This window comes from Lingula anatina, chromosome 4, assembly GCF_051362555.1.
Source record: "Lingula anatina isolate TDL-2025a chromosome 4, LinAna3.0, whole genome shotgun sequence".
Classification (NCBI taxonomy): Eukaryota; Metazoa; Brachiopoda; class Lingulata; order Lingulida; family Lingulidae; genus Lingula; species Lingula anatina.
In genome coordinates, this window is record NC_141770.1 from 28,073,306 (window position 1) to 28,100,570 (window position 27,265).

Below are 27,265 nucleotides of genomic sequence, written 5' to 3' on the forward strand. Positions count from 1 at the left end.
ATCAGAAAATACAAATACCATTTATTCAAACTATTTCCATAGTGATTTCCATAAAAGTAAAATGTCCATATCATTGTATGCCGACAGCACAAGGGCTGACAAATTCATACAAAGTTAACATGAGAACGTGGCCTTAAACGGTGCTTTTCTTTTAGCGTGCGTCTAGCTACTTACTACGCACTTCAATTATATCTTGTAGGCGGTGAAGCAAGCTTCCAACAACATTAATTCTGTTTTGTAGGATATTGTTCCATTCTTTCTGAAGAGCTTGACTGAATTTTTTCCTATTATTAAGGAGTTGATTCTTCTCTGCACCGTGCACTCCAAATAATCCCCTGAGGGCTCAAAAGGGTTAAATCTAAGCTTCAAAAATGGTTATTCCATCCGCAGGTTCCGCAAGGTATGAATTACCAGACGAGAAATAGACAATCGAGAAAAAATGCCACCTAGAAAGGTACAGAAGGCACAGGAAAGTAATTATGTGTTTAAATGGTCAGTGAGTTGTTGTGCTGCCTCTTTGTCTATTATTTCAAGTACATCGTCTACCATGTACATTTCATCTGTATTGGTCGTCCATGCTTAACCAAAACTGGGTTTACAGCTCTGGTGATCATGCGATAGCTCTACCTTTCATATTTCCTATAAATAGGTTAGCCCCCTTTACACTGGGCGGCGTCTTTTCAGCTTCCTTTGTTCGAGAAAGAAACTGGCATCGCTGTGGTCGTACGTAGCAACGACAAGCATCTCTTTGGATGCATATTGAATGCTCAGTTGTCGGCACGTAAAGTATTATTTTTATTCTCAAACGGGTCCGTATTACGGGACGTAGTAAGGACGCCGTCAAGTGTAAAGGGGGTTTTAACTACTAGAAGGAGGGGGTGTCTGGACAACGCATTCTTGTGGCGAATGTTTGTTCGAACACTCTGAAGCTTTGTTCACAACTATCTGAATTTGAAGTAGCTAATTGACAAAAGAACATCTGTGTCACTCGGCGACTGATGGCCGATAGTCCATCGAGGAAACTCAATGTAAGTAAAAATTCACTTTGTGATAAAATGATGAATTTTTTAACACCATGTATGATGCTATTGTCATTTTAAAGAAAATACAAAAATGCATAAACCCGTTTAATTTTATCTGATTTAAGGCGAGTAATACTTTTTATAACATATCTTTTATGTGAACATGATCATTTAAATTTCAAGCTTTCGAAATTAAAAAAAAAAACAACATCTAAATCAACGGCAATAAAAACATTAACTTGCAGGTGAAGTGAGATTGGTGGGTGGTTCTCGAGCCGGTGAGGGAAGGGTTGAGGTCTTCCATAATGGCGAATGGGGCACTGTCTGTGATGACAACTGGGATGTCAACGATGCCCGTGTGGTTTGCAGAATGCTTAGTTACAAGTAAGCATTTCGTTAATTTTATGTTTTATTTGCTGCTCATTTAAATCATTTTTGATATTTGAACATATGTCACCCATTTAAAAATCTGATTATGTCAACTGTTTTGATGTCATTTACATATTCCAGCCCAAGTTACTCTGTTCCCTTTTCTGGCGCTCATTTCGGCCAAGGTACTGGTTCCATTCTTATGGATAACGTTGCCTGCTCTGGGAGTGAGACTTCTATCAAAGATTGCAATCACAACGGTTGGAGCTCACACAACTGTGCTCACTCTGAGGATGCTGGTGTCAGATGTGTCGTTGCAGTACCTGGTGGGTGAACTACCCCATTTTATATAAAACAATGTGTAAGCAAACAATTAGTGCTTATATGAAAATTTACTGATCGTTATCCACAATTCCTTGCAGTTGAAGTGAGATTGGTGGGTGGTGCTAGTGCCGGTGAGGGAAGGGTTGAGGTCTTCCATAATGGTGAATGGGGCACTGTCTGTGATGACAGCTGGGATGACAACGATGCCCGCGTGGTCTGCAGAATGCTTGATTACAAGTAAGCAAATCGTATATATGTTTCATTTACTATTAGTACTCTTATTATATTAGTGAGAGCAACAGGGAAGGGGGGGCGCTATGCACGGGGCGATGTATGCGGGAAGTGATAGACTAGTTGATCAGTTGATCAGGAGAGGAAGACGGGTGGGTGGTAGAATTTAAACATTATCAATTAAAAACGTCGAAACAATTTCAAAGACTTTGCCGTTCTGTCCAGTTGTTAGAGTTTTGTGACCGTGTAAAAACAAAGAAATTTTATCAAGTTTCGTTCTAAAATATGAATTGTTAGCACCCAGGACACTCTCAATGGACAAATGAAAATCACGATACTTCAACTGCCTTAGTGGGCACTGCACAAAATGGCGTATAGTCTCAGGTTTCCCACAAGAGCAGTTTTGAGACTTCACCGAGTTCCAGTTGTGGTTATATAGTTGGGATTTGAACAATAGATCTACACGTGCACGGTTTAGGTATTTTTCATTCTTTCTTTCTAACTTTAGGTTGGTTGTAGATAACGAACCAGGAAAGAGTTCACATTTCAGAGAATGCTTAATTGACGCGACATTTAGGGTGTTCTTTTGTTCAAGACTGAGACTATTCCATGAAGACACGAGTAAGTGTTCAGGACCCTGGAAAGTAAACTTAGCTGGGATAATGTAATCTCTGTACGAGGACTCTCATGTTTGCGAGATTATTGGATTTTTAAAAGCCAAGAAATCTCTGAGGATATATGTAGGAGCCATGTTGTGATGGATGGAGAACATAGCCTGTTTTGCATGCATTATTCTACTGTTTTCCAGAGTAGACCAGTTCAATTCTCTAAGTACCTTAAGTGTGTTCGAACCAGGCAGAGCACCCAAAACAAGCAGACCAGCTTGATAGTGTATAGAAGAAAGTTTAGAAAGACTCCTTTTAGTTGCTGAGTGATAGAGGATGTCGCAGTAATCAAGCAAAGACAGAACGTAGGCGTTGTATTGTATGTTCAAGTGCCTAGATCGGAGCCTGTGAGACTTAAGAGGGTTCAGGGCCTTTTGGGCTTTAGCAGCTAAATAACTTATATGCTCGGCACATGTTAGTTTGGAATCTAGTACGAATCCGAGATGTTTGTGGAATGGTTTCCGGGGTATCATTAAATCACATAATATTATATTTCCGTATTTATTTGCTGTGACCTTGGTAGAGAATTACCCTAGGTTCTAAATTCCGGTATTGCCAGCTCGATCTTGATTTCACATATAACCCATATCACCAATACCAGGAGTAAAAGCGACTCCATCACAAGGTATATTTAACAAGCTAGCTTTTACGTTGCTCTGACATTCAGGGTATAGAGAATATGGCCTCACAACTCTTATCAGGTTTGAACTCAAGTTTCCACCTGAAAGACCATTCCTCAATCTTTGAGAGATCAGATTGAAGTGTATCGTGTTACTGGCTGTCAGAAGGAATAGAGGATTGAAATATAGACGTGTCGTCAGCATATAGAAAACAATCTGAAGAAAGGTTGATCATTTATATATAGGAGAAAAAATAGAGGACTGAGAATGCTGCCTTGTGGAACACAAGTATTGATATAAGATTCTTTGGAAGATTCAGATAGAGTACCATTAATACGGACATTTACTTTTCTATCGCTCAGATAAGAGGATAATAGTGACAGTAGATTGCCTTTAATACCATAGGCTGACAGCTTGTATAGTAATAAATTATGCGGAACTTTATCAAAAGCGGCCGAAATGTCCAGAAATCTCCTCTTACATCTCGGCCCTTTCTGAAATTAGATCTAATCATATTTTGAATTGCCAGTAATTGGTGTTCAGTGCTATGACCCTTAAGAAACCCAGATTGTTTTTCAAACAGTAAATTATTATTAACGACATGATTAATCATCCTCTTGTATATATTTTTTCCCAATATTTTTGATAATACGCTTAAAAGGGACACTGGTCTATAGTTGACACATGACAGTTTCCTGTCTCCTTTCTTATAAATCGGGCAAATAAACGCCATTTTCTACAGGTCAGGGTAGGTGTTAGTTTGAATTATATACTTAAATAATTTACCTAATGGTTTCACAACAACATTTTTGCTTAGTTTTAACATTTTTATCGTCACCGAGTCCGGAACACATGCCTTCGAGGCATCCATATCACCAATTACATGTATTACTTTGACCTCAGTATCGTTAACATCAATTTCTGACAAAATTGCATTTGTTTTATCGGGGAAGTTGACTAATGCCGTGGATGTCACTACATGAGAATGGTATCTCTCTGAAAAATAATTTAGGAAAACTTAGGCCTTTTCTGAATCTGTGTTCGCAATTTGACCAGTCTTATGGTTTAAAAGGGTTGGAATTGACGTAATGTATTTTGAATCCATAAGGCTTTTGATAGTCGGCCAAAATAGTTTACGACCATTTCCAGGTTTTTCATCAAGGCTTTCAATTAGACTCTAGTAGGGTATTTCGTATCCCTTATAAGTTCCTTAACCAGCGCAGACTGAGTATCATAACAGAGTGTTTTGTCCGGGGTAGGTGTGGACTTCATTTTAGCATAAAGTTTCTTTTTATTTATTTATTTCGTATTTTAGTCTGTCAGAAAACCAAGGTTTATCATTCGTTTTGATACTTCTTGCCTTTTGCGGAATATGCTTCTTAGACACCATTCCCAGAGATTAGATCGATCTATTTTAGATCGACCTAACCCCCTGGGGATTCACGCTGGATAGCTGTCAGCCGAGCGGGCACGGTAGTTAATTACCCCCTTACAGCTTGCAGTAGGCGGGACGGACATTTAAGCCGGATTATCTGACAGTAATCTAGTGAGACTCCACGCGGGGATAGATCGATCTAAAAGTTCTGGGAATACGCCCTTAAAGATAAGGAGGAATCTTTCAGTAAAATTTCTAGTCATTTTATGTACATTATTTTGAGATTGAAAGAAGGTATCCCAATCAAAGCTAATAATATCATTGTTTAAACCATCAATATTAGCTTGATCGTATTCCCAAGTTATTTTCTTAAATGACTTATATTTAAACAGAAAAACATCAAGCGAGGTTACGAGTGTACTATGATTGGTCGATCCAATAGGAGCCTCAACTGTCACATTAGTAACTGTCAAGTCAATGCATGAGGATGAATCACCCTGTATTCTGGTTGGTTCTCTTACTAGTTGGTCCAGACCATAGGTTGAGAACAGATCATGTAGCAGTCCACCTGCAACATCATCCCTTCCACCCAGGTACCAGTTCCGTGAGTGAGCGTTAAAGTCCCCGTTGATGATTATTCCGTCAGATCGGGCTTATTTGGCTCTATAGAAACAATCAGATAATTGGCTTATAAATTGGTTTCTTTCATTTGCAGTTTGGCCTGGAGATCTGTAAAAAATTCCAGACAAAACTTTTCATGTTTTTAAACAGCTTAAAAGCTGTAGTTCAATCCAAAAGCAGTCCAACCTCGTGTTACATAAGTCCTCTCTTATTTTATATATCGTGTCATTTCCCACATAAATTATAAAGCCATGTCATTTTTCCGAGTATAAAGGACTATGATAGCCATCACTGAGAATAAAATTGGAGTCATTTGACTCTCTAGTCAGAGTCCAGCACCCCTTGACCCTCATGGAGTTAATTTGACTCCTATATAAGGGTCAAATTACCCCACTACCAGAGCTTTAGACTCTCTTATCAGAGTCAATCACCCCCTGGCTCTCATGGAGTCCATCTGACTCTAAAATCAGAGTCAAATTATCGGGGGCCAGTGTCTGGCTGACCCTTTTCACCGACTCTTTTCGCTCGCTGGACAGTAAAGCCCCCTTTACACTGGACGGCGTCCCTTCTGCGTCCAGCAGTTCGGCCCCATTTGAGAGTTAAAGAATTATAATACTTTACGTGCCGACAACTGGCCGATCATTGAGCATTCATTCTTATACCAAATCATGCTCGTGCCTCCTTATTAAGACCACAGCGATGCCAAATTTCATAGTCGCAGAAAGGACGCAGAAAGGACGCCGTCCAGTGTAAAGGGGGTATAAGCTACATTTCATTACTTGTGATGGCAGTGAGCAGCCGGCGTGGAGAGAACAGTTTTCATCATCCTTTGTCAGTATAAACATTACTTTATAGGCCATAGTTGGTTTTATGCATGAACAAGTAGTTTTCTGTGTGTTTCTGCATGCTCATTGGTATATTTGTGGTAAATACACCACATGTGACCGCATGGCCTAGTGGTTAGGGTAGCCGTCTCTGGAGCGGGAGGGCGTGGGTTCGAGTCTGTCCCGCAATAGTCTGAAACGGACGATACTTGCCGTCTCTCCCCTTGGCACTGTTGATGTTGTTTTTGTTCATGATGTGTCAAGGAGTCAAAAATTCCTTAATATGGAGTCATGGTAAGTCTTTTGTAGAGATAATTCAAGGTATGAAGGGATATGTGAATGGAGTCAATTGTGACCCTCCTGTGGGGTCTTGGATGGCATTTCTTCATCGGAGTCAACTTGACTCCAATTGGGAGTTATTTTAGGCACCACTGCTGGACTCCAAGTTTGGAGTCACTTGGATTCCGATTTTATTCTCAGTGATGTATATAGTATTTACTAGTCAAATAATTCTAAGAAATATTTCCCGCTTCACACAGGCTCCGAACCTTAGACCTCTCTCGGCCCCCAGGCTACGTATATATGAAAATAGTATTTTTAAGTCACTCCCAGGCTTAGGCTTAGGCCTTGGGTTGGGATGGACGTCACCAGAGAGATGAAGTTTGAATCCTGGCAGTCTTATATATTCAAAGGCCAATGTTTGGAAGGGAGTTAACTGAACTGTAGGTAGTCCAGCAGCAATAAGTATATAGGTTTTCACACAGTATAATTTAGCATAAAATTGCGATATACAACAAAGTAACAGTTGTGAGGACAGATTGCCGCCAGCGACACACGTAAAAAGGCCTGAAGTAGCCGACCAAACTTTATGGTATTGGGTTACACTTATTGGACGTACCAAGTGAAGGCACAAAATTACAATGATAAAGAGGAAGAGGGGAGCGGTTAACGGTTTCATAAATATTAAATAAGGGAACTTCAGAGGTGTTTCCTTTTTCCTAGCCATAACTTTGAGACAGCAAAAACAACCAACCGTCACCCTCCACTGAATCAAGCTAATCCCCATTTAAATGGTACACCTCCAATGATACATCCGTCCTCACCCCTACGCCAAGCCCCTCCCCCGCCCTGTCTCGCCCCCCTTCACAATATTTAAAACAGTTAAAGAACATGACTAAATGAGAAAGAACAAAAGCACAGTAGATAATACTCTTTGTAGATTGTAGAGTGACGATTGAGATGAAACAGTAAAAAGAAAAGGCAATGTTTGGGATAGCTTCGGAGTTAAATACAGCTATTAGGTATATGAACGAAGTGGTAAATGGGCAAAAATGCTTACAAGCAAATCTTTTTATTGTAAATCCGGCTGTAATAAAAAAGTACAACAAGCCGACCGGTGCATATGCTTCAATGACATATTTGTGACTCTTGAACATTATAAAACAAACTATACACATGGCCGTCTTGTAAACTTTGTCAGTATGCCTGATATGCTTATACAGTTAGACAATATTAAAAACTATACACTTATATCTTGTGAATATAGCCTGAATTCAATGATACAACAACGTCGCACCACAGTGTGAAAGGCTATTCTCCTCGGAAGGTAACTTTAATCACATGTAATCAGGCCCTGGCACAAATAAATAAATAAATAAATAAATAATAATAATAATAATAATAATAATAATAATATTCAAGCTCAAACTCGTTGCAGCGATCGAGGCTATCAAACAGCATTCCAATATAAAGGTACACTAGTAATTGCACAAATAAATAAATAAATAAATAAATAAATAAATAAATAAATAATAATAATAATAATATTCAAGCTCAAACTCGTTGCAGCGACCGAGGCTATCAAACAGCATTCCAATATAAAGGTACACTAGTAATTGCAAAGTAACTAAAAAAGAAAGGTATGAACTGGTCAGGTAAACCCTTTTTTATCGTAAATCCGGCTGTGATCAAAAGAGGAGAAAAAATATTTTCAGCAAGCCGACGGAAACATATGCATTCAATAGCTAGTTATGGTTTATGTATAGCGACATCAACAACCTAACTATACACATGGCCGTCTTGTAAACTTTGTAAATATGCCTTATATGCTTATGCAGTTAGAAAGTATATGCAAACGAACTATCCACATATGCCTTGTGAATAAAGCATGTGTTAATGATACAACATCGGTGCACCACAACTTCTAAAGGCTATTCACCTCGGACAGTAACTATAATTACATATTTACGTGTTATCAGGCCCTGGCACAAAGAAATCCAAACTCGTAGCAGCTATCGAGGCGAGCAAACTACATTCCAATACAAAAATGCACTTGTAGTTGCGAATTAACTGAGAAAGGTATAAACTGACCAATAGGAGTAATAGGGTTAAATATATGTTCTCGTCAGCTACCTGGCTACGGAGCCCGCATAAGAATGGAATTAGCCATGTCAGACATAACTCAACATTAGGTTATTAAATGAGAACTCAAGATAACAGATCACACACACGTTATACAACTCTTTCCATTCATTTAAATCGAGTCAAATGACAGTTCACTTGCGCACAATGTCACTCGAGATTTGACAATTCCTTTACACTGAATTGCGAATTATAACTTTAAGAAAAAAAAGCTTGGAGTCCCTGGAAACTTGAGCAGAGCTTTTTTCCATTCTTTTTATGACTTCGTCAAGATTGTCTGTAACTTGAAAGACCCGAGTTACACCATTCTTCGTTTTGCCAAGTATTTCCCTTTATGAGACCAGCAGCTCGTTATTGAGCTATGTTCGTCCAACCTTTTCAAAAGGACCCTGTTCATTTGACTTAAGTCCTCGTACACCCTGTATCCCGTGCCCTTAAGAAGGGATCTGTTTCCAAACAAAGGCCTCTCTGACAGACTTGGATCTAAGTCTTACTATGATTGTCTGCGATTTTGACTGTGCTTGTACACTTTTGGAACGGAGAGGAAGCCTGTGGGCGGTTTCTACAGAATCAAAGTCCAGTTTAGGGTTCATTTGTGTTTTAGACATTGCATCCATCAGGCTATTTATACAGTGCTCTACTTTGTATGGTTCACCTTTCTCTTTATCACAAAGAGGGACTCCGGTGACTCTTATTTGGAGTCTTCTTGAGTACTGAGAGTTCTGGTTAGCAATCAATGATACCTGGTTTAGCTCTTCACTCATTTTGTTTTGTTTTCGGCCCTAAGGTTTGCAATTTCCTCGCCCATTTCATTGCTAATGAACTCCAGGTCAGTTTTCAGATCTGATAGGGGGCTGTTGATATGGCCTCGTCAACCGCCACTCTTATCTTTCTATCAACGTTTTTCATCTTATCGTCGGGATTTTCCTCGAAATCAATCAACATGTTTTACATTCTTATCTCAAATTGACTAAAGAAAGTCAAAAACCGAGGGTCGGAAAAGATGTTACCTGGTGTATCACATGACGGACTGTTGTTATCGGGTGTGTTTGGCCTACCTCGCTTGGTGCGGGTTGACATATAAGACTTGACTGGCCATCGTCTGACTGACGTCCATCTTGGTAGTTGACAGTTGAGCTAGTGCCCCTCAAAAATTTAGTGATTCACTGCTACAGCTGCTAAGTAAGTTTATCGACAGAACGTGCACCTTTAAAGGGTGATGTCACCTTAGCTTGCCGGATTTACTAGAAAATTCAAGCTGCCCGCGTCAACCTACTTCCTCCAAGTACACCATGACGTCACGTACTCGTGTGATCTGCAGAATGCCCGGTTACAAGTAAGCAAATCGTTAATGTTTCATTACTATTCAATATACAACAAAAATATGTCACCTGTTTAGGCATTCTGATTATGTCAAATAAATTGATGTCATTCATATATTTCAGTCCCGGTGGTTCTGTTTCCTTTCCTGGCGCTCACTTCGGCCAAGGCACTGGCTCCATTCTTATGGATGACGTCGCCTGCTCTGGGAGTGAGTCCTCTATCCAAGATTGCGGACACAGTGGTTGGGGGACACACAACTGTGCACACTCTGAGGATGCTGGTGTCAGATGTGTTGGAGCGACACCTGGTGGGTGAACAAAGTTGTCTACAATTAAGTGTTTGAGTCATGCTCCATTTGGATTATTGTCCAGATGCACACGAGTTTAGTACAATTATTGGAAAGGTAAGCGTTATGCCAAAAGCTAATGAAATATGAAAGATGATTAAGTCAACATGAAAGTATAGCAACGTTTCCACACATTTTATTGCGTATATTACTCAAAATGAACGCCAAAACTGTCCCGTTTTCTATCAGCAATGATGCACCTTTGACGATCTACATTACAGTTGTAAAATACAATCCGAGCTTTCGTCCCTTGGGCCTTCTTTGGAGATTATTGAATATCGATAAAGCTCGGATTGTATTTTACAACTGTAATGTAGATCTTCAAATGTGCACCAATATATATATATATATATATATATATATATATATATATATATATATATATATATATATATATATATATATATATACTTCTATTTTTCTTAAGATCTATACGGTGAATTAACATGAATCCTATCAGCAATGTTGAATCAAATAGTAAGTGCCTACGGGAGACCGGGGCTAGTTGGCCCGCCATCATTTTATGCAAAATTAACTACGGGATAAAAAATTGATCACATCATTATGTAAAGTGACCGTTTCCAATAATGCTAAAAACGCGTTGGTCGTAAAGAAAGGTTTATTTAGGCGGTGAGTCCAAAAGAAAGAATTCTGCATCTTAAAGTAACTTTATTAAAGAGATTTTAAAATTTATTTTCATATATATATATAGGCTTTTGATCAAATATGTATTATATGTATAGGGCATCAAACTATAGCACATTGTTTTTAGTTTCACAGAAACGTATCATCGTTGTTCATTCTAGCAAAAAAAAAAAAAAAAAAAAAAAAAAAAACTGTACAATATTTGGCCTCATGATATAGACCCTGATATAGACCACAATCCTTTGGGCGCAACGGAGCTACAGACCATTGTTAAAACAAAGTCAGTGGTTTGTTAAATATGTAATTGCCAGTTTAAGACTGAATTTGATAGTTTCTTAAAATATTGTAAATCCCTTTTCATTTATTAAAAACCTGCTTTAAACTATTCTTAGTTTATTCTTAATTAAAACAAAACATGTTTAATAAATAGAAATATTGCTTCTTGCAACACATACAACGTAAGGTACAGAAACATCAATATAATTGCCTCATTTGAACTACTTATTCATCAAAGACTCTCAAAAATTAATTTAATAAAATAAAAATGTGTAGAAACTTACTGCATGGCGTTTACATGGGAAACTTACTGGAAATTCGTATAGGGTGCCAACTTGCCCCAACCCTGAGGCTAACTTGGCAAGTTGGACCCCATGACGTCAATTGCGTTTTTTTTTTGTCAAATTGTGAGCCATCTGGCATTATATTAAAAAAAAAATAATAACGGCGTTGCTTACCTAGCTAGTTCATGGCTTTTACATTAAAACAGGCTTTGTTACTCAATACGTATTGGCTCTGCATGGGCAAAAGTGCCTTACTGGGCCAATTAGCCCCGGTATCGCTTATATGAAATTAAATGATTGTCATCCACAATTTCTTGCAGTTGAAGTGAGATTGGTGGGTGGTTCTTCTGCCAGTGAGGGAAGAGTTGAGGTCTCACATAACGGCGAATGGGGTACTGTCTGTGATGATAGCTGGGATGACAACGATGCCCGTGTGGTCTGCAGTATGCTTGGTTACCAGTAAGCATATCGATTTTGTTTTATCTACTATTTATTATACACAAAAATATGTTACCTATTTAAGTATCCTTATTATGTCAAATAATTTTTTTATCCACATAAAGACGACAAAAAAAAAAAATATATATATATATATATATATATATATATATATATATATATATATATATATATATATAATGTAATTAAAAATTATACTTCAAACTACTGTTATAGTGAGGAATAACAAAAGCGATCTGGAGCTTTCGAACGTTTATTCACCGACTCTTTCTTCATACAACTGCACAAATATTTATTCTTAATTTCTCCGTACTAATCACGCATTTACTTGTTTTCTTTTCCATTGTCTTTGCGTGATTACAAGGAATTTTCCATTCTCATGTTGGGAGTCACCGTGCAACATTTCCTTATTAGGCAATCCCTAAGATACTTGTTTTCAATTTAAGATATCTAAAATATTTTTTGAATTACTCAGACTTGGACGTTATCAAAAACTCAGTTATCATGTGATAAACAGTTGATCAAAATTAAAATATGTTATGAAATTAACCAATCACATAAACTGTTTCTGCCTTTGACCTTTTCCATCTTTTTCTGGCTCTAAAAACATGTTGTACACTTGTTGACTCTTGATGGTAGGTACCCAGCGGGCAATTCATGTAATTTCAACGTTGAAACAATTTTGAACTATAACGTTGACTAGACGTTGGATTAACATTGGATTTGAAAGTTAAATCAATGTCAAATAACAACGTTGTATCAACGTCAGATAACAACCCCAGTTGTTAGACAACATTCTTGCATGAAAAGACATTAAAATGACCTGTTTTTATTTTTGGTACAAAACACGGGTACACAATTATAAAGTACACTGTAAAAACATGTAAGCGCCTGCTTTGTCTCATTTTTTCAACGCATTTAGCTCCTAAGCATGTTACACGCTTTTAGCCTGGATTAGCAGTACTAGGACGCGTTTGATGGATAAATATATGTAGAGTGTATGTGTATGGCCTATAAGTTAGGATTTCCAAAATTTAGTTATATATATATATATATATATATATATATATATATATATATATATAAGAAAGTCATGGTCACCTCAACATATCTAGTTATAGCAGGGTACCGTGAACTGTCAAAAGTGTTAACATCACTCCATCACACTTACAGCGACTTATACATCCTTGTGTTAGCTGGCCTTGCGAGGAAGTTTATTGAAATGTATTTCTAAATAACTAGTGAATTTTCTTAACTTGTTATTCAGAAATACATTCCAATAAACTGAATTCCTTGCAAGGTCAGCTAACACTAGGATGAATAAGTTGCTGTAAAGGTGATGGAGTGTTATATATATATATATATATATATATATATATATATATATATATATATATATAAGATGGTTGTAGTTATCTTCTTATATATATATATATATATATATATATAAGAAAAGAACTATATATATATTAATCTAAACCTTGGAAATTTTAACTTAAAGGCCATACATTTATATCCTACATATATTTAGCCATCAAACATTTCCTACTGCTAAACACAAACAGGCTAATTTCCCGCTGGGTGGGGTTGATATAACATTGTTTTCTGACGTTCATACATTGTTGTTATCTGGGGTTGACACAACTTTCAAATCCAACGCTTATCCAATGTCTTCTCAACGTTATGGTTCAACGTTGTTTCAACGTTAAAACAACATAATTTGCCCGCTGGGATGGCCTTTTGATGTGGCTGGATCAACGTTGATTTTAAGTTGAATTTAGGTAGGTCAACGGCGATTCAACGTCCCAACCTGTTTTCATCGTTGATTCAACGTCATTATGCCTGCTGGGTAGAGGTTGGGTAGCTCAGTCCCATCAATCTGATTCAACTTGGCCTCATGTAAGCGGATGTTAATTGCCTCAAGAACTTTCCGGTGTAGATGTCGTGGCTCTCTTTCCAAGATTTTTATGTCTTCTATGGTTGTTGATGTTACACAATGCCCTGTCTGTTCCTGGTGTTGGCTGAGGGCAGATTTTTTTATCACGTTTTTTGATGGAGTTTTGATGTTCAGTGATTCTTTATGTTAAGGAACGTCCTGTCTCTCCGATGTATTCCTCTCCACACACCTGACATTCACACTGGTATACAACTCCACACTGTTTTCCTGGGTCAAATTTGTCCTTTGGGGATACTAGGATGCCTCTTAATGTCTGTCCTGCCTTATGGTGTAAAACTACATTCCTTTTTCTGAGTGCTCTTTTTAGCTTTTCACTAACCCCTTTCATGTAAGGTAGTACCGCAAATCCTTTGGATTTTTCTTTTTCGGCCCTGTTCTCTAGTCTTTGTTGTTTTTCTTTTCCTTTCTTTTCCCCTTCTTTTATAGCCCATTCCGGGTAACCATAGTTTCTAAAAGCCACTCTGTTTTTTTTCTACTCTATCTCTATCTTGGGTTTCTTGTTATCAGTGTGTCTGCCCTGTGCATCAGCCTTTTAATAATTCCCATCTTCTGTTGGACAGGGTGGTGGGATGTCCATTGAAGGTAGTAGTCTGTATGCGCAGGTTTCCTATAAATGTCTGTTGTGATCGGGATCTGACCAAATAGCACACCAGAGGGGGTGATAGGTTGTCATACCTGTCACAGCCTCATTCCCTGATGAAGTCTGGCTGCAAGCAGATGAAATATTGGATGGTAAGTTCAGACAAATATGAGTAGCTATAGACAAAATAATCCTCACAAGTCTATTACAATAACATAGCTAATGAAACTGTTCTACAATAATTTCATCTCACTTTGTATGAGTTTGTATTGCTTCTCCAGCATTTGATCGGTTATTGTTTCCACAATGTCTGTTATTTCATTTTTAGTGACTAGAGTATTCAATACCTCTTTTATGCCGGCCAGGTCACCGTGGATGCTGGCTAACTGAGAGTCAAGTCAGCCCCCTCCATGCTCTCCTCTGCGACATCAGAGTGACTCCGTTTTTCCTTTTTGAGGGCTTTTCAGCAGACTGTTTTTTCTGATTCTTGTTTTGGTCGATTGGCTGATCGAGAAGATTCTTTTTCCTATCACCTGGCATTTTTAATCAGAATCTACACAGACAGACACAAGACTGACATTAGCTAAAAGCTACGAGCAAGTTACTCACGTTGTGCCGCCATTTTGAATCCCCCCTCAAATAAATTGATGTCATTCATATATTTCAGTCCCGATGGTTCTGCTTCTTTTTCTGGCGCTCATTTCGGTCAAGGTACTGGCGCCATTCTTATGGATGACGTCGCCTGCTCCGGGGGTGAGACCTCTATCCAAGATTGCGGACACAACGGTTGGAGGAATCACAACTGTGCACACTCTGAGGATGCGGGAGTTAGATGTGTCGCAGCGACACCTGGTGGGTGAACAAAGTGTTTTCTACAATTTAGTGTTTGAGTCATGCTCAATAATGGTATTTGGATTATTGTCCAGATGCACACGAGTTTAGTACAATTATTTGAAAGGTAAGCATTATGCCCAAAACCAATGAAAAATGAAAGATGATTAACTCAATGTGAAAGTATAGCAACTTCTCCACATATTTGATTGTTTATATCACTCAGAATGAACGTCACAACTGTCCTGAATCCGATAAGCAACGTGTTATCAAATAGTGCTTATATGAAATTCATTTATCGTCATCTTTAATTCCTTGCAGTTGAAGTGAGATTGGTGGGTGGTACTCGTGCCAGTGAGGGAAGAGTTGAGGTCTTCCATAATGGCGAATGGGGCACTGTCTGTGATGACGGCTGGGATGACAACGATGCACGTGTGGTCTGCAGAATGCTTGGTTACAAGTAAGCAAATGCAAATCGTTCATGTTTCATTTACTATTCATTATACACATAAAAATATGTTACCTGTTTAGGTATTCTGCTTATGTCAAATAAATTGATGTAATTCATATATTTCAGTCCGGATGGTTCTGTTTCCTTTATTGGCGCTCATTTCGGTCAAGGTACTGGCTCCATTCTTATGGATGACGTCGCCTGCTCCGGGAGTGAGTCCTCTATCCAAGATTGTGGACACAGTGGTTGGAGGAATCACAACTGTGCACACTCTGAGGATGCTGGAGTTAGATGTGTCGCAGCGACACCTGGTGGGTGAACAAAGTGTTTTCTACAATGAACTATTTAAGTCATGCTCCAAAATGGTATATGAATAATTGTCCAGACGCACATGAGTTTAGTACAATTTTTTGATTGGTAAGCGTTATGCGAAAAGTCAATGAAATATGAAAGATGATTAAGTCAACATGAAAGAATAGCGAAGTTTCCACACATTTTAATGCGTATATTACTCAAAATGAACGTCAGAACTGTTCCGTTTTCTGCCGCTCATTTCGGCTAGACCCCCCCCCGCCCATCACTTAAGGACGCTCTCTCATATTTCAGATTTCATATTTCTGCCCTAGCGATTTTGATTAAAATTGTAAGACAAAATCTTCTTACCATATGAGTAAAAAATATGAAAAAAAAAAAAAAAAAAAAAAAAAAATTTGGGGGTAGGCCTACCCAAGCTCGTTTTCGAGAGGTGGCGTCCCGAAAAACGCTACGTTTATTACATTGCGTTATATGGGGATTTTGCCAAAATGCCCTTAATTTTGCTGAAAAATGAAAAAATAAAAAATTCTGCTAGCGATTTTAATTTTATGTGGATATGTTATAGATCTTGGTAGACCTCAAAGAAATTTACAAAAAAATATGTACCACACCATGCTTGTTTTTGAGCCAGGGCTGCTTGAACATCGATTTTTATCAAATATACATAGGAATCAATGGAAATTTCCAAGCAAATTTAAATAAATGTGTTTTGTATCGTGGGGTTTTTTAAAACTCATACACTTATTTTGCTTCCATGAAAATTATCAGTTGGATTTCAGTATGCATTATGGAATGCCGCCATATTGGATTTTTCATAGGCTGGACCTACAAGCACATGTATCAATCTCTTGTGACTTTTATCTTCCTATTCCTTTTTTCTTACTGTTTTATACATTTTTAACATTGAGATAGCTGGATAGATTGTTTGCTTTGTATATTTTAATATACATTGTTTAAACAATGTATCAATTTCTTACTACTGGTACGTTACATGTAGCCATATTTCTTGACAAACGTGCTTTGGAAACTAGGTGGCAAAAAAGTTAGAATATTCGTCTAAAGACATCTTTTGGTTATCAGTTTATTTCGATTTCATATTATATTTACAACATGAAATCAAATAAATATATATATTAAATATACATACTTATTTAAAATTTAGGCATTAAAGACATCCTACATGCATTTTTCTTATTACATGATTCATTTTGTTACTCTTTTTTGTGTTTAGATTAATTTTACATAGAAGACAATAAAGACCATCTAGACCTCTCTGAAATGACATGTGCAAATGCTGATATATTAACCAGAACATCTTGATTTCCCCCCTAAACATGAAGAAATTATTTTTATAAACTAGGTATTATATAGAATTTGCTAAAGGTTGAACACAAGATTTTGTTAATTGAATGGGATGAAATAAAAAATCAAATAACAGGGATCTTCCTGGGTCAAAATCTGACTGGGCCATTTTAAAAAAATGTGTGCCGTGAATTTTTTTGTGATAATTCATTATGTTTCAATATCATTTTTCAATATCATATTTTAATTTTAATCATATTATTTTTCATAGGCTAGGCAGATTGACCAAAAGCATATTATATCAATCTCATGTGACTTATTTTCTTATTCCTTTTTATTTTTATTTCTTTTGTTTCTTTATTTTTCTTACTCAGTACTAAAATATGCACTTTATGGTAAGATAGCTGGATAAATTGTCTCCTTTGTATATTAACAATGTATCAATTTCTTACTATGGTAAGTTAGTCATATTTTTTTCTATATATGGAAGATGGTGACAAAAATACTCATCTACAGACATCTTTGATTATCAGTTAATTTCTGTTTCATATTATGTTTACAACATGCAATCAAATACATATCAATAGCATATAAATATTGATATTAATTAAAAAATTAAAAAAATCATACAATTTTTTATTACTTTTATGCATTTTGTTACTCGTGGTTTTTTGTGTTTGGATTGATTTCACTGAGAAGAAAATAAAGACCATCTAGACCTTCTCTTTGAAAAGCAATTACAAATTCTGATATGTTAAAGGGATAATAACTCTTCGTATGAGACCTTTATTTCACAATAAAAACCTTGTGAATAACTCATAGAAATATAATATATTCTGTTTTACCAAGAAAACAGCAGTTATAGCTTTTATTCTGATATTTGAACTTGTCTTTAGACCACGTGACCTCCATTGATGTCTATACTCTGTTAAAATCTCTTAAGAGATTTTAACAAAAAACCAAACTTTTTAGAAAAAAACCAGGGACTGACTTTGAATGTAAAAATGGATTCATTAACCATTGGTAAGTATGGGAAAATTGTTGTTTACTCCAGGAAAATTCATTTTTTGGCCGAAATGAAGAGTTATTATTGCTTTAACTCTGACAGCTTAATTTTTTTCCTACACATGGAGAAATTATTTTTTTACAAACAAGGTTTTCTACAGAATTTGGTAAAGGTTTCACACAGGATTTAGTCAATTGACTGGGATAAAATAAAAAATCAGAAAAAAGGATTTTCTTCACTTTCATCATTGCAAAAATTAACTAAATTTTGTAACTCAAGACTATCTTTTAATGCATTATGGGCTGAATAATTTCTCTGAAGTAATAAATTTACAAACTAAACTCTCTTGTTTATGATTGGCTAAATTAGGATAAAGTTGGAATAAAGTACACTTTATCTTCTAAAATATACTGTTTATTTTCCTAGCATCAAAAAAGTATTACATGTAGGCCCTATCTGCATAAAAACCCTTGGTCCTCTGTTGTGTGTTTTATGGTTTGTCCATTTGCACACTAACAAAACCATTACAAGAATGACGTCGCAACACGCCAGGCGGGTGCACACCAGTTGCATCTTTTCTGGAGAGCTGAAAATCATCGCACTGTCTGCAGGTCATATTGTTCAATAATATACTTAAATCACCAACAAAACGCCATGAGTCTAATTATTTTAACTTTTTGTGAAAGAAGAGAATTGTTTTCAGCATACAAATCACGGTAACTTGGCCCTGGGTGATCGGAAACCAATGCTGAAGAAGGCAATGTCTTGTTGCACACATCGTAACCATGTGACAAATCATCACAATACACTTTGTGGTCAAAATGCAAACCATTGTGATTATTTTCCGTTAGATAAGATCATGTCACTGCTATACAAGCCTTACTAAAACGTTCTTTTCTATCCCTTCTTCACGTAATTTCTTACATTGCGGCATTTGTAAACAAAGTCGCAAGTGGGTACTTTGCGTCGTAAAAGACCAAACGTTCACAGATACGCAACGCATTGTTGACATATTCGTAGCGCTTCGACCAAAATAACATCAAAGATTTCATACTGATTTCTTAAAAGGGTGAATTTCGTTTTTTATTGCATGTTATATGTTTATCATTAGCCGCTATCGCAAAAAACTACTCATGCGCGAAATCTGCGCAGATCGCAAATAAGGTAATATGAGAGAACGTCCTTAATGCAAAAGTAAGTACGGGATAAAAAATTGATCACATCATTTTGTTAGGTGACCGTTTCCAATAGTGCTGGTGGGCGAACAAAGCTTTTAAGAATGAACTATTTAAGTCATGCTCCATAATGGTATTTGGATTATGCGAAAAAATCAATGAAAAATGAAAGATAATTAAATAAACATGAAAGTATATTAACGTTTCCAAACATTTGATTGCATGTAGTACTCAAAATGAACGTCAAACGTATCCCGTTTTCTATAGGTAATGTTTAATCAAATAGTGTTTACATGAAATTTACTGATCGTCATCTTTAATTCCTTGCAGTTGAAGTAAGATTGGAGGGTGGTACTCGTGCCAGTGAGGGAAGAGTAGAGGTCTTCCATAATGGGGAATGGGGCACTGTCTGTGATGACGGCTGGGATGACAACGATGCACGTGTGGTCTGCAGAATGCTTGGTTACAAGTAAGCAAATGCAAATCGTTTGTTTCATTTACTATTCATTATACACATAAAAATATGTTACCTGTTTAGGTATTCTGCTTATGTCAAATAAATTGATGTACCGGGGGTAATTCATATATTTCAGTCCTGATGGTTCTGTTTCATTTTCTGGCGCTCATTTCGGTCAAGGTACTGGCTCCATTCTTATGGATGACGTCGCCTGCTCTGGGAGTGAGTCCTCTATCCAAGATTGTGGACACAACGGTTGGAGGAATCACAACTGTGCACACTCTGAGGATGCTGGAGTTAGATGTGTCGCAGCGACACCTGGTGGGTGAACAAAGTGTTTTCTACAATGAACTATTTAGGTGATGCACCATAATGGTATATGAATAATTGTCCAGACGCACATGAGTTTAGTACAATTATTGGATAAGCATTATGCGAAAAGTCAATGAAATATGAAAGATAATTAAGTCAACATGAAAGAATAGGAACATTTTCATACATTTTACTGCGTATATTACGCAAAATGATGGTTCTGCTTCCTTTTTTGGCACTCATTTCGGCTAGACCCCCCCCCCATCATTTAATGCAAAAGTAACTACGGGATAAAAAATTGATCACATCATTTTGTTAAGTGACCGTTTCCAATAGTGCTGGTGGGCGAACAAAGTGTTTAAAGAATGAACTATTGAAGTCGTGGTCCATAATGGAATTTAGATTTTGCGAAAAATCAATGAAAAATGAAAGATAATTAAATCAACATAAAAGTATAGCAACGTTTCCACACATTTGATTGCATGTATTACTCAAGATGAACGTCAATAGTATCCCGTTTTCTATAGGTAATGTTTAATCAAATAGTGTTTACATGAAATTTATTGATCGTCATCCGCAAATCTTCGCAGTTGAAGTAAGATTGGAGGGTGGTACTCGTGCCAGTGAGGGAAGAGTTGAGGTGTTCTATAACGGCGAATGGGGCACTGTCTGTGATGACAGCTGGGATGACAACGATGCCCGCGTGGTCTGCAGAATGCTTGGTTACAAGTAAGCATATCGTTTATCTTTTATCTGCTATTCGTTATACACAAAAATATGTTAGTTATGTAAGTATCCTAATTATATCAAATAAATTGTTGTCATTCATATATTTCAGTCCTGATGGTTCTGTTTCCTTTCCTGGCGCTCATTTCGGCCAAGGTACTGGCTCCATTCTTATGGATGACGTCGCCTGCTCCGGGAGTGAGTCCTCTATCCAAGATTGCGGACACAGTGGTTGGAGGAATCACAACTGTGCTCACTCTGAGGATGCTGGAGTTAGATGTGTTGCAGCGACACCTGGTGGGTGAACAAAGTGTATTAAGAATGAACTATTTAACTCGAGCTCCATAATGGTATTTGGATTTTGCGAAAAATCAATGAAAAATGAAAGATAATTAAATCAACATGAAAGTATAGCAACGTTTCCACACATTTGATTGCATGTATTACTCAATATGAACGTCAAAAGTATCCCGTTTTCTATAAGTAATGTGTAATGAAATAGTGTTTATATGAAATTTACTGATCGTCATCCGCAAATCTTCGCAGTTGAAGTAAGATTGGTGGGTGGTACTCGTGCTGGTGAGGGAAGAGTTGAGGTGTTCCATAATGGTGATTGGGGCACTGTCTGTGATGACAGCTGGGATGACAACGATGCCCGTGTGGTCTGCAGAATGCTTGATTACAAGTAAGCATATTCTTTATGTTTCATTTACTATTCATTATACAAGAAAAATATGTTACCTATTAAGGTATTCTGATTATGTCAAAAAAATTGATGTCATTCATATATTTTAGTCCGTATGGTTCTGCTTCCTTTTCTGGCGCTCATTTCGGCCAAGGTACTGGCGCCATTCTTATGGATGACGTCGCCTGCTCCGGGAGTGAGTCCTCTATCAAAGATTGTGGACACAGTGGTTGGGGGACACACAACTGTGGTCACTCTGAGGATGCTGGAGTCAGATGTATTGGAGCGACATCTGGTGGGTGAACAATTTGTTTTCTACAAATAACTATTTGTGTCATGCTTCAAAATCGTATTTGGATTATTGTCCAGATGTACACGAGATTAGTACAATTATTTGAAAGGTAAGTATTATATAAAAAGCCAATGAAATATTAGAGATAATTAAGTCAACATGAAAGTATAAAGCAACGTTTCCACACATTTGATTGCGTATAATACTCAAAATTAACGCCAAAATTGTCCTGTTTTCTATCAGCAATGTGTTATCAAATGGTTAGTGCTTATTTGAAATTTTACTTATCGTCATCCGCAATTCTTTGCAGTTGAAGTGAGATTGGTGGGTGGTTCTCGTGCCAGTGAGGGCAGAGTTGAGCTGTTCCATAATGGCGAATGGGGCACTGTCTGTGATGACAACTGGGATGACAACGATGCTCGTGTGGTTTGCAGAATGATCGGTTACAAGTAAGCAAATCGTTATTGTTCCATTTACTATTCGTTATGAACATTAGAATATGTTGCCTATTTAAGGCATTCTGATTATGTCAAATAATTTGATGTCATTCATATATTTCAGTCCAGATGGTTCTGCTTCCTTTTATGGCGCTCATTTCGGTCAAGGTACTGGCGCCATTCTTATGGATGACGTCGCCTGCTCCGGGAATGAGACCTCTATCCAAGATTGCGGACACAACGGTTGGAGGAATCACAACTGTGCTCACTCTGAGGATGCTGGTGTCAGATGTGTTGGAGCGCCATCTGGTGGGTGAAGGAAGTGTTTGTACAATTAACTACATGCATTTAAGTAATGCTTCATAATTATATTATGGTTATTGTCCACACGAGTTTAGTACAATTCCTGGAAAGGTAAGCATTATACAAAAGGCAATGAAATATGAAAGATAATAAAGTCATTATGACAGTATAGCAACGTTTCCACACAATTGATTATCTCTATTAATCAGAATGAACGGTAAAACTGTACCTTTTACTGTAAGCAATGTGTAATCAAATAGTAAGTGCTTATTTGAAATTTTACTAATCGTCATCCGGAATTCTTTGCAGTTGAAGTGAGATTGGTGGGTGGTTCTCGTGCCAGTGAGGGCAGAGTTGAGGTGTTCCATAACGGTGAATGGGGCACTGTCTGTGATGACGACTGGGATAACAACGATGCCCGTGTGGTCTGCAGAATGCTTGGTTATAAGTAAGCATATTGTTTATGTTTTGTTTATTATTCATTATACACATAGAAATATGTTACCTATTTAAGTATCCTGGTTATGTTAAATGATTTGATTTCATTCATATATTTCAGTCCCGGTGGCTCTGCTTCCTTTTCTGGCGCTCATTTCGGTCAAGGTACTGGCTCCATTCTTATGGATGACGTCGCCTGCTCCGGGAGTGAGTCCTCTATCCAAGATTGCGGACACAGTGGTTGGAGGAATCACAACTGTGGTCACAATGAGGATGCTGGAGTCAGATGTGTTGCAGAGACATCTGGTGAGTGAATAAAGTGTTTGCTACAATTTGCTACAACTATTTGAGTCATGCTCCATAATGGTGTTTGGATTATTTTGACAGTCATATGCACTTGGAAACACTTTGAATATATATGTAAGTAAAAAAATAAAATTAAGCTTAATATATTTATAAGACAGCACAACATTATAGCAAAAACGTCAATAAAATGCAATTAAAAGTTCAAGATAATTCTTTACAGTTGAAGTGAGATTGGTGGGTGGCTCTCGTGCAAGTGAGGGCAGAGTTGAGGTGTTCTACAACGGTGAATGGGGCACTGTCTGTGATGACGACTGGGATAACAACGATGCCCGTGTGGTCTGCAGAATGCTTGGTTACAAGTAATTATACTTTCACCCTTAAATATTACTTTAAAATATTGTTTCCTATCTGTTTTAAATATCATTTTCTTTTAAAGCCTCCATGAAAAGATAATATCCTTTTTTAAAGATTATTTAGAATGAATCTTGATCAATTACTTGTTTTTGTTATGATAAGAACAAATATTGATATTAATTATAACGGTTTTTAATTGTCCGTTTAATTGTTTTTAATTGTCCGTTTCGTAAATTTTGTTTGAATTTCTAACAAGCAATTCGAACATTTGGTTTTGTAAGATACACCAAGCACTTACTATACTGTATATATGTATGAATGCACTGTGAAAGGTTCTTAATTTTACCAAAAGCGCGCGTACATGCCCTAAGTAAGGAATGGGTAACATGGGAGGGATCTTTCGCTAATCCCCTTTGCCAATGTTTTAATTTCAATTTTTTTAAGTACAGCGTAATTCCATTGGAGCTGTTTCTTGTTTGTGTGTATGTGTACGTGAATGTGTGTGTGTGCGTGCGTGTGTGCGTGCGTGGCGTGTGTGTAAGAAACAGAGAAAGAGAGAGCACATTAAAGGAATAATAACTCTTCGTTTCGGCCAAAAAATGAATTTTCCTGGAGTAAACAACAATTTTCCTATACTTACCAATAGTTAATGAATCCATTTTTACATTCAAAGTTAGTCCCTGTTTTTTTCTAAAAAGTTTTTTTTTTTTGTTAAAATCTGTTAAGAGATTTTAACAAAGTATTGCCATCAATGGAGGTCACGTGGTCTAAAGACAAGCTCAGATATCAGAATAATAGCTATAACTGCCGTTTTTGTGGTTCAACAGAATATATTATATTTCTATGAGTTATTCGCAATGTTTTTATTGTGAAATATAGATCTCATACAAAGAGTTATTATCCCTTTAAGGGTGTGTTTCCATAACCCTGTCGCACTAGCTGGATCGATCTACTTCATCTGGGATTCTTCCTAAATCGCACCCATATTAATGGTTTAAATGTTTTGCACGCCCTTTTGTAACTGAAAGTACTTGGGTTATAATGTTGGAAAACTATGTGCTCTATGATGTTGTTATTTTGATTTGCGAGGGTGCGTGTCAGACAATAAAGCTGATTGCATTGACTGCACCTTAGCGATGATTCACGCTAAGATAGGGAGATTCTGCTAATACTATGAGGTTATGGGAAGGCAGTCTATGTGTCTATTTCACCAAGATAGTGATTTTAGTTGCAGCAATGAAAGTAGGTTTTTTTTTTATTATGTCAAGCTTAAATGCAGAATGATTGCTTTTTGTAGCGATAGTGGCGCAACTGCAGTGGGTAGTGCTACGTTTGGCCAAGGTTCTGGATCCATTCTCATGGACGACGTGGCTTGTACTGGTGGTGAAGAATCCCTGAAAGACTGTCCCCACAGAGGATGGGGATCGCACGATTGTACACACTCGGAAGATGCTGGTGTCCGGTGTTTGCCATAAGAACATGGCGTTAAAGCATAATAAGGGTTCACCTTGACGAAATAGCAACATAACTTATTTTTTTCTCTTGCACTGCCTTGAGGTTTTTTTAAGTAAAAGACCAGATAAATGCCTACATTTAAAACATGATAAATCCAAAATTGCATTTTCCATGAATATAAACACTCTGGCATAAATTACCTTGCCTCTTACCACTGCTTTATCCTAACTAAACCCCTGTTTATATGCATATCTATACTTTTTATATATCCAAAATGGCCGCCAACAGTTAGCGGTTACAATTGGCTAATATATTCAAGTATTTCGCTTTTCAGACATATTGTAGAGCTCATTACACAAATAAAATGTTTTTCTCTGTCTTAGGTACTATGTTGTTTGCAACTTTTGAAATTATAGGTATATATGGTTTTACAAAATGGCTGCAAAATCCAACAGATAATTATAAATGCCATTAAAAAAATTATCGTAATACATATATTTTTTTCTCTTCTGGGTCACAGTCGGGGTAAAGAAATAGGCAAGTACAAGGCAAGATGATACAATCAAATAACCAGAAATGTCACACTAATGCTAAGAAACAAGTCAAAACACTCTTAAAACTGATCAGTTAAACTTAAAGGATCAACAACTGTTCATTTTGGCCCAAAAATGGATTTTCCTGAGGTAAAGGACATTGTTCCCATACTAACTTATGGTTTATGAATCCATTCCGACATTCATAGTTAGTCCTTGTTTTTTTCTAAAAAGTTTGATTTGTTTGTAATATTCTCCTTAGATACTATAACAGAGTGTAGCCATCTATGTAGGCCACGTGATGTGATAGCAAGCACAAGTTCCAAAATTATTGCTTTAACCACCATTTTTGTCGTAAAATAGAATTTTATTATATCTCTATGATTTGTTTAAGTGTTTCTTGTGAAATATGGGTAAAATACTCACATTTGTTATCCCTTTAACCGAAAGTACGTTCAGTATAAAACGATTCACTCTGTCTATCCAATAAACATACATCCAATAAATATTCCGTTCAGCTAACTGTATCAAAACCAGTTGGTCCAAACGGCTAACATTTCTGCTAGTTTTAAACAATACATTCTCATATAGATATGACTACTTCAATTATAACCGTTTATATACGGTTGCTTTCAATCAGTTACTGGTAACTGACCAAAATGGTTAATCTTAGCTGAATTGATTGGTTCAAAACAATATACTGGATTCAGTTATGATCTACCTGTTCATGTTGTGTGATGGAAATATGTGGTTCAAAACAACTGAATTTAAAGGCCCCGTCACACTAGGGGCGGAATGAACAAGAATGCCGTCGGAAATTTCTGGATATTCGAAGAGCATTCTAAAATTTCTGAGTGCATTCCAAATATTTTTACCCATTCTCGTGACTGGCCCGAATGTTTTGCTCATGCTCAAAATTTTCGAAGTGCATTCCAAGTGGAAAATTATCGAATGGCACTTGAATAGTATTCTAACTGCACTATGACTGCATTCTAAATATTATCACGGCATTCCGACAGCATTCGAAACATTCTGATAACATTAGAGGAATATTCGAAAGGGGGGGGGGGGTCTTTAGTCCCTTCACCAACCTAAGTGGACATCTTGGGCAAGTGTTGTGTCTCCTCCCCCCCAACTCTGACAAGGGGTATGTGCTTATTGCCTTGCTGGCGGCTAAGTATAGGCCAAAGGCTGTACATGTATATGGAGTGAACCCCAACAGCAAATCCACGATGGAGCAACGATAGGTGGCATGTTGGAGCAAACGTGGCATCAAAAAGCTATTTGGAAACGGCTGGAAAATCCAACATTGAACAAGACAGGAGACCTCTCGCATATATAGGACAGCTAGCTAGGGCACCGGTGATATTTCCTGGCCGTGTGGCATAAGATGACCAGTCCATTCAGGTCATTAACCTAGTGAAAGTTCTCAGATTGAGACTGCAGCGTCGGTCACTTGCTAAATGTAAGTTCCAGTATCAGAGTTATTCATATGTATCATTCATTATTTATTATCCATTATTCTACCGGATGACTATAACAACA

The 27,265-nt window shown here is 37.2% G+C and overlaps 1 protein-coding gene across 1 annotated transcript; it reads left to right on the forward strand.

Moving 5' to 3' along the window:
* The first annotated feature begins 439 nt into the window (after nt 1–439).
* Nucleotides 440–26,470, forward strand: LOC106169048 (scavenger receptor cysteine-rich domain-containing protein DMBT1). Its single transcript, XM_087011504.1, has 21 exons — nt 440–473; nt 1,268–1,406; nt 1,533–1,717; nt 1,814–1,952; nt 9,918–10,102; nt 11,667–11,805; nt 15,010–15,194; nt 15,495–15,633; nt 15,751–15,935; nt 19,753–19,891; nt 20,016–20,200; nt 20,782–20,920; nt 21,030–21,214; nt 21,464–21,602; nt 21,713–21,897; nt 22,205–22,343; nt 22,456–22,640; nt 22,944–23,082; nt 23,194–23,378; nt 23,599–23,737; nt 25,030–26,470. The coding sequence occupies exons 1-21, from the start codon at nt 440–442 to the stop codon at nt 25,205–25,207; spliced, it is 3,267 nt and encodes a 1,088-aa protein (XP_086867630.1). The 3' UTR covers nt 25,208–26,470.
* The last annotated feature ends 795 nt before the right edge of the window (nt 26,471–27,265 follow it).

What these genes read in the sequence shown, in the direction of transcription:
- LOC106169048 (XM_087011504.1), top strand. Translation starts at nt 440, where the DNA reads ATGCCACCTAGAAAGGTACAGAAGGCACAGGAAA. An exon ending in TGCAGAATGCTTAGTTACAA is followed by an intron (nt 1,407 to 1,532) that starts GTAAGCATTTCG and finishes TACATATTCCAG; the next exon opens with CCCAAGTTACTCTGTTCCCT. An exon ending in TGCAGAATGCTTGGTTATAA is followed by an intron (nt 23,083 to 23,193) that starts GTAAGCATATTG and finishes CATATATTTCAG; the next exon opens with TCCCGGTGGCTCTGCTTCCT.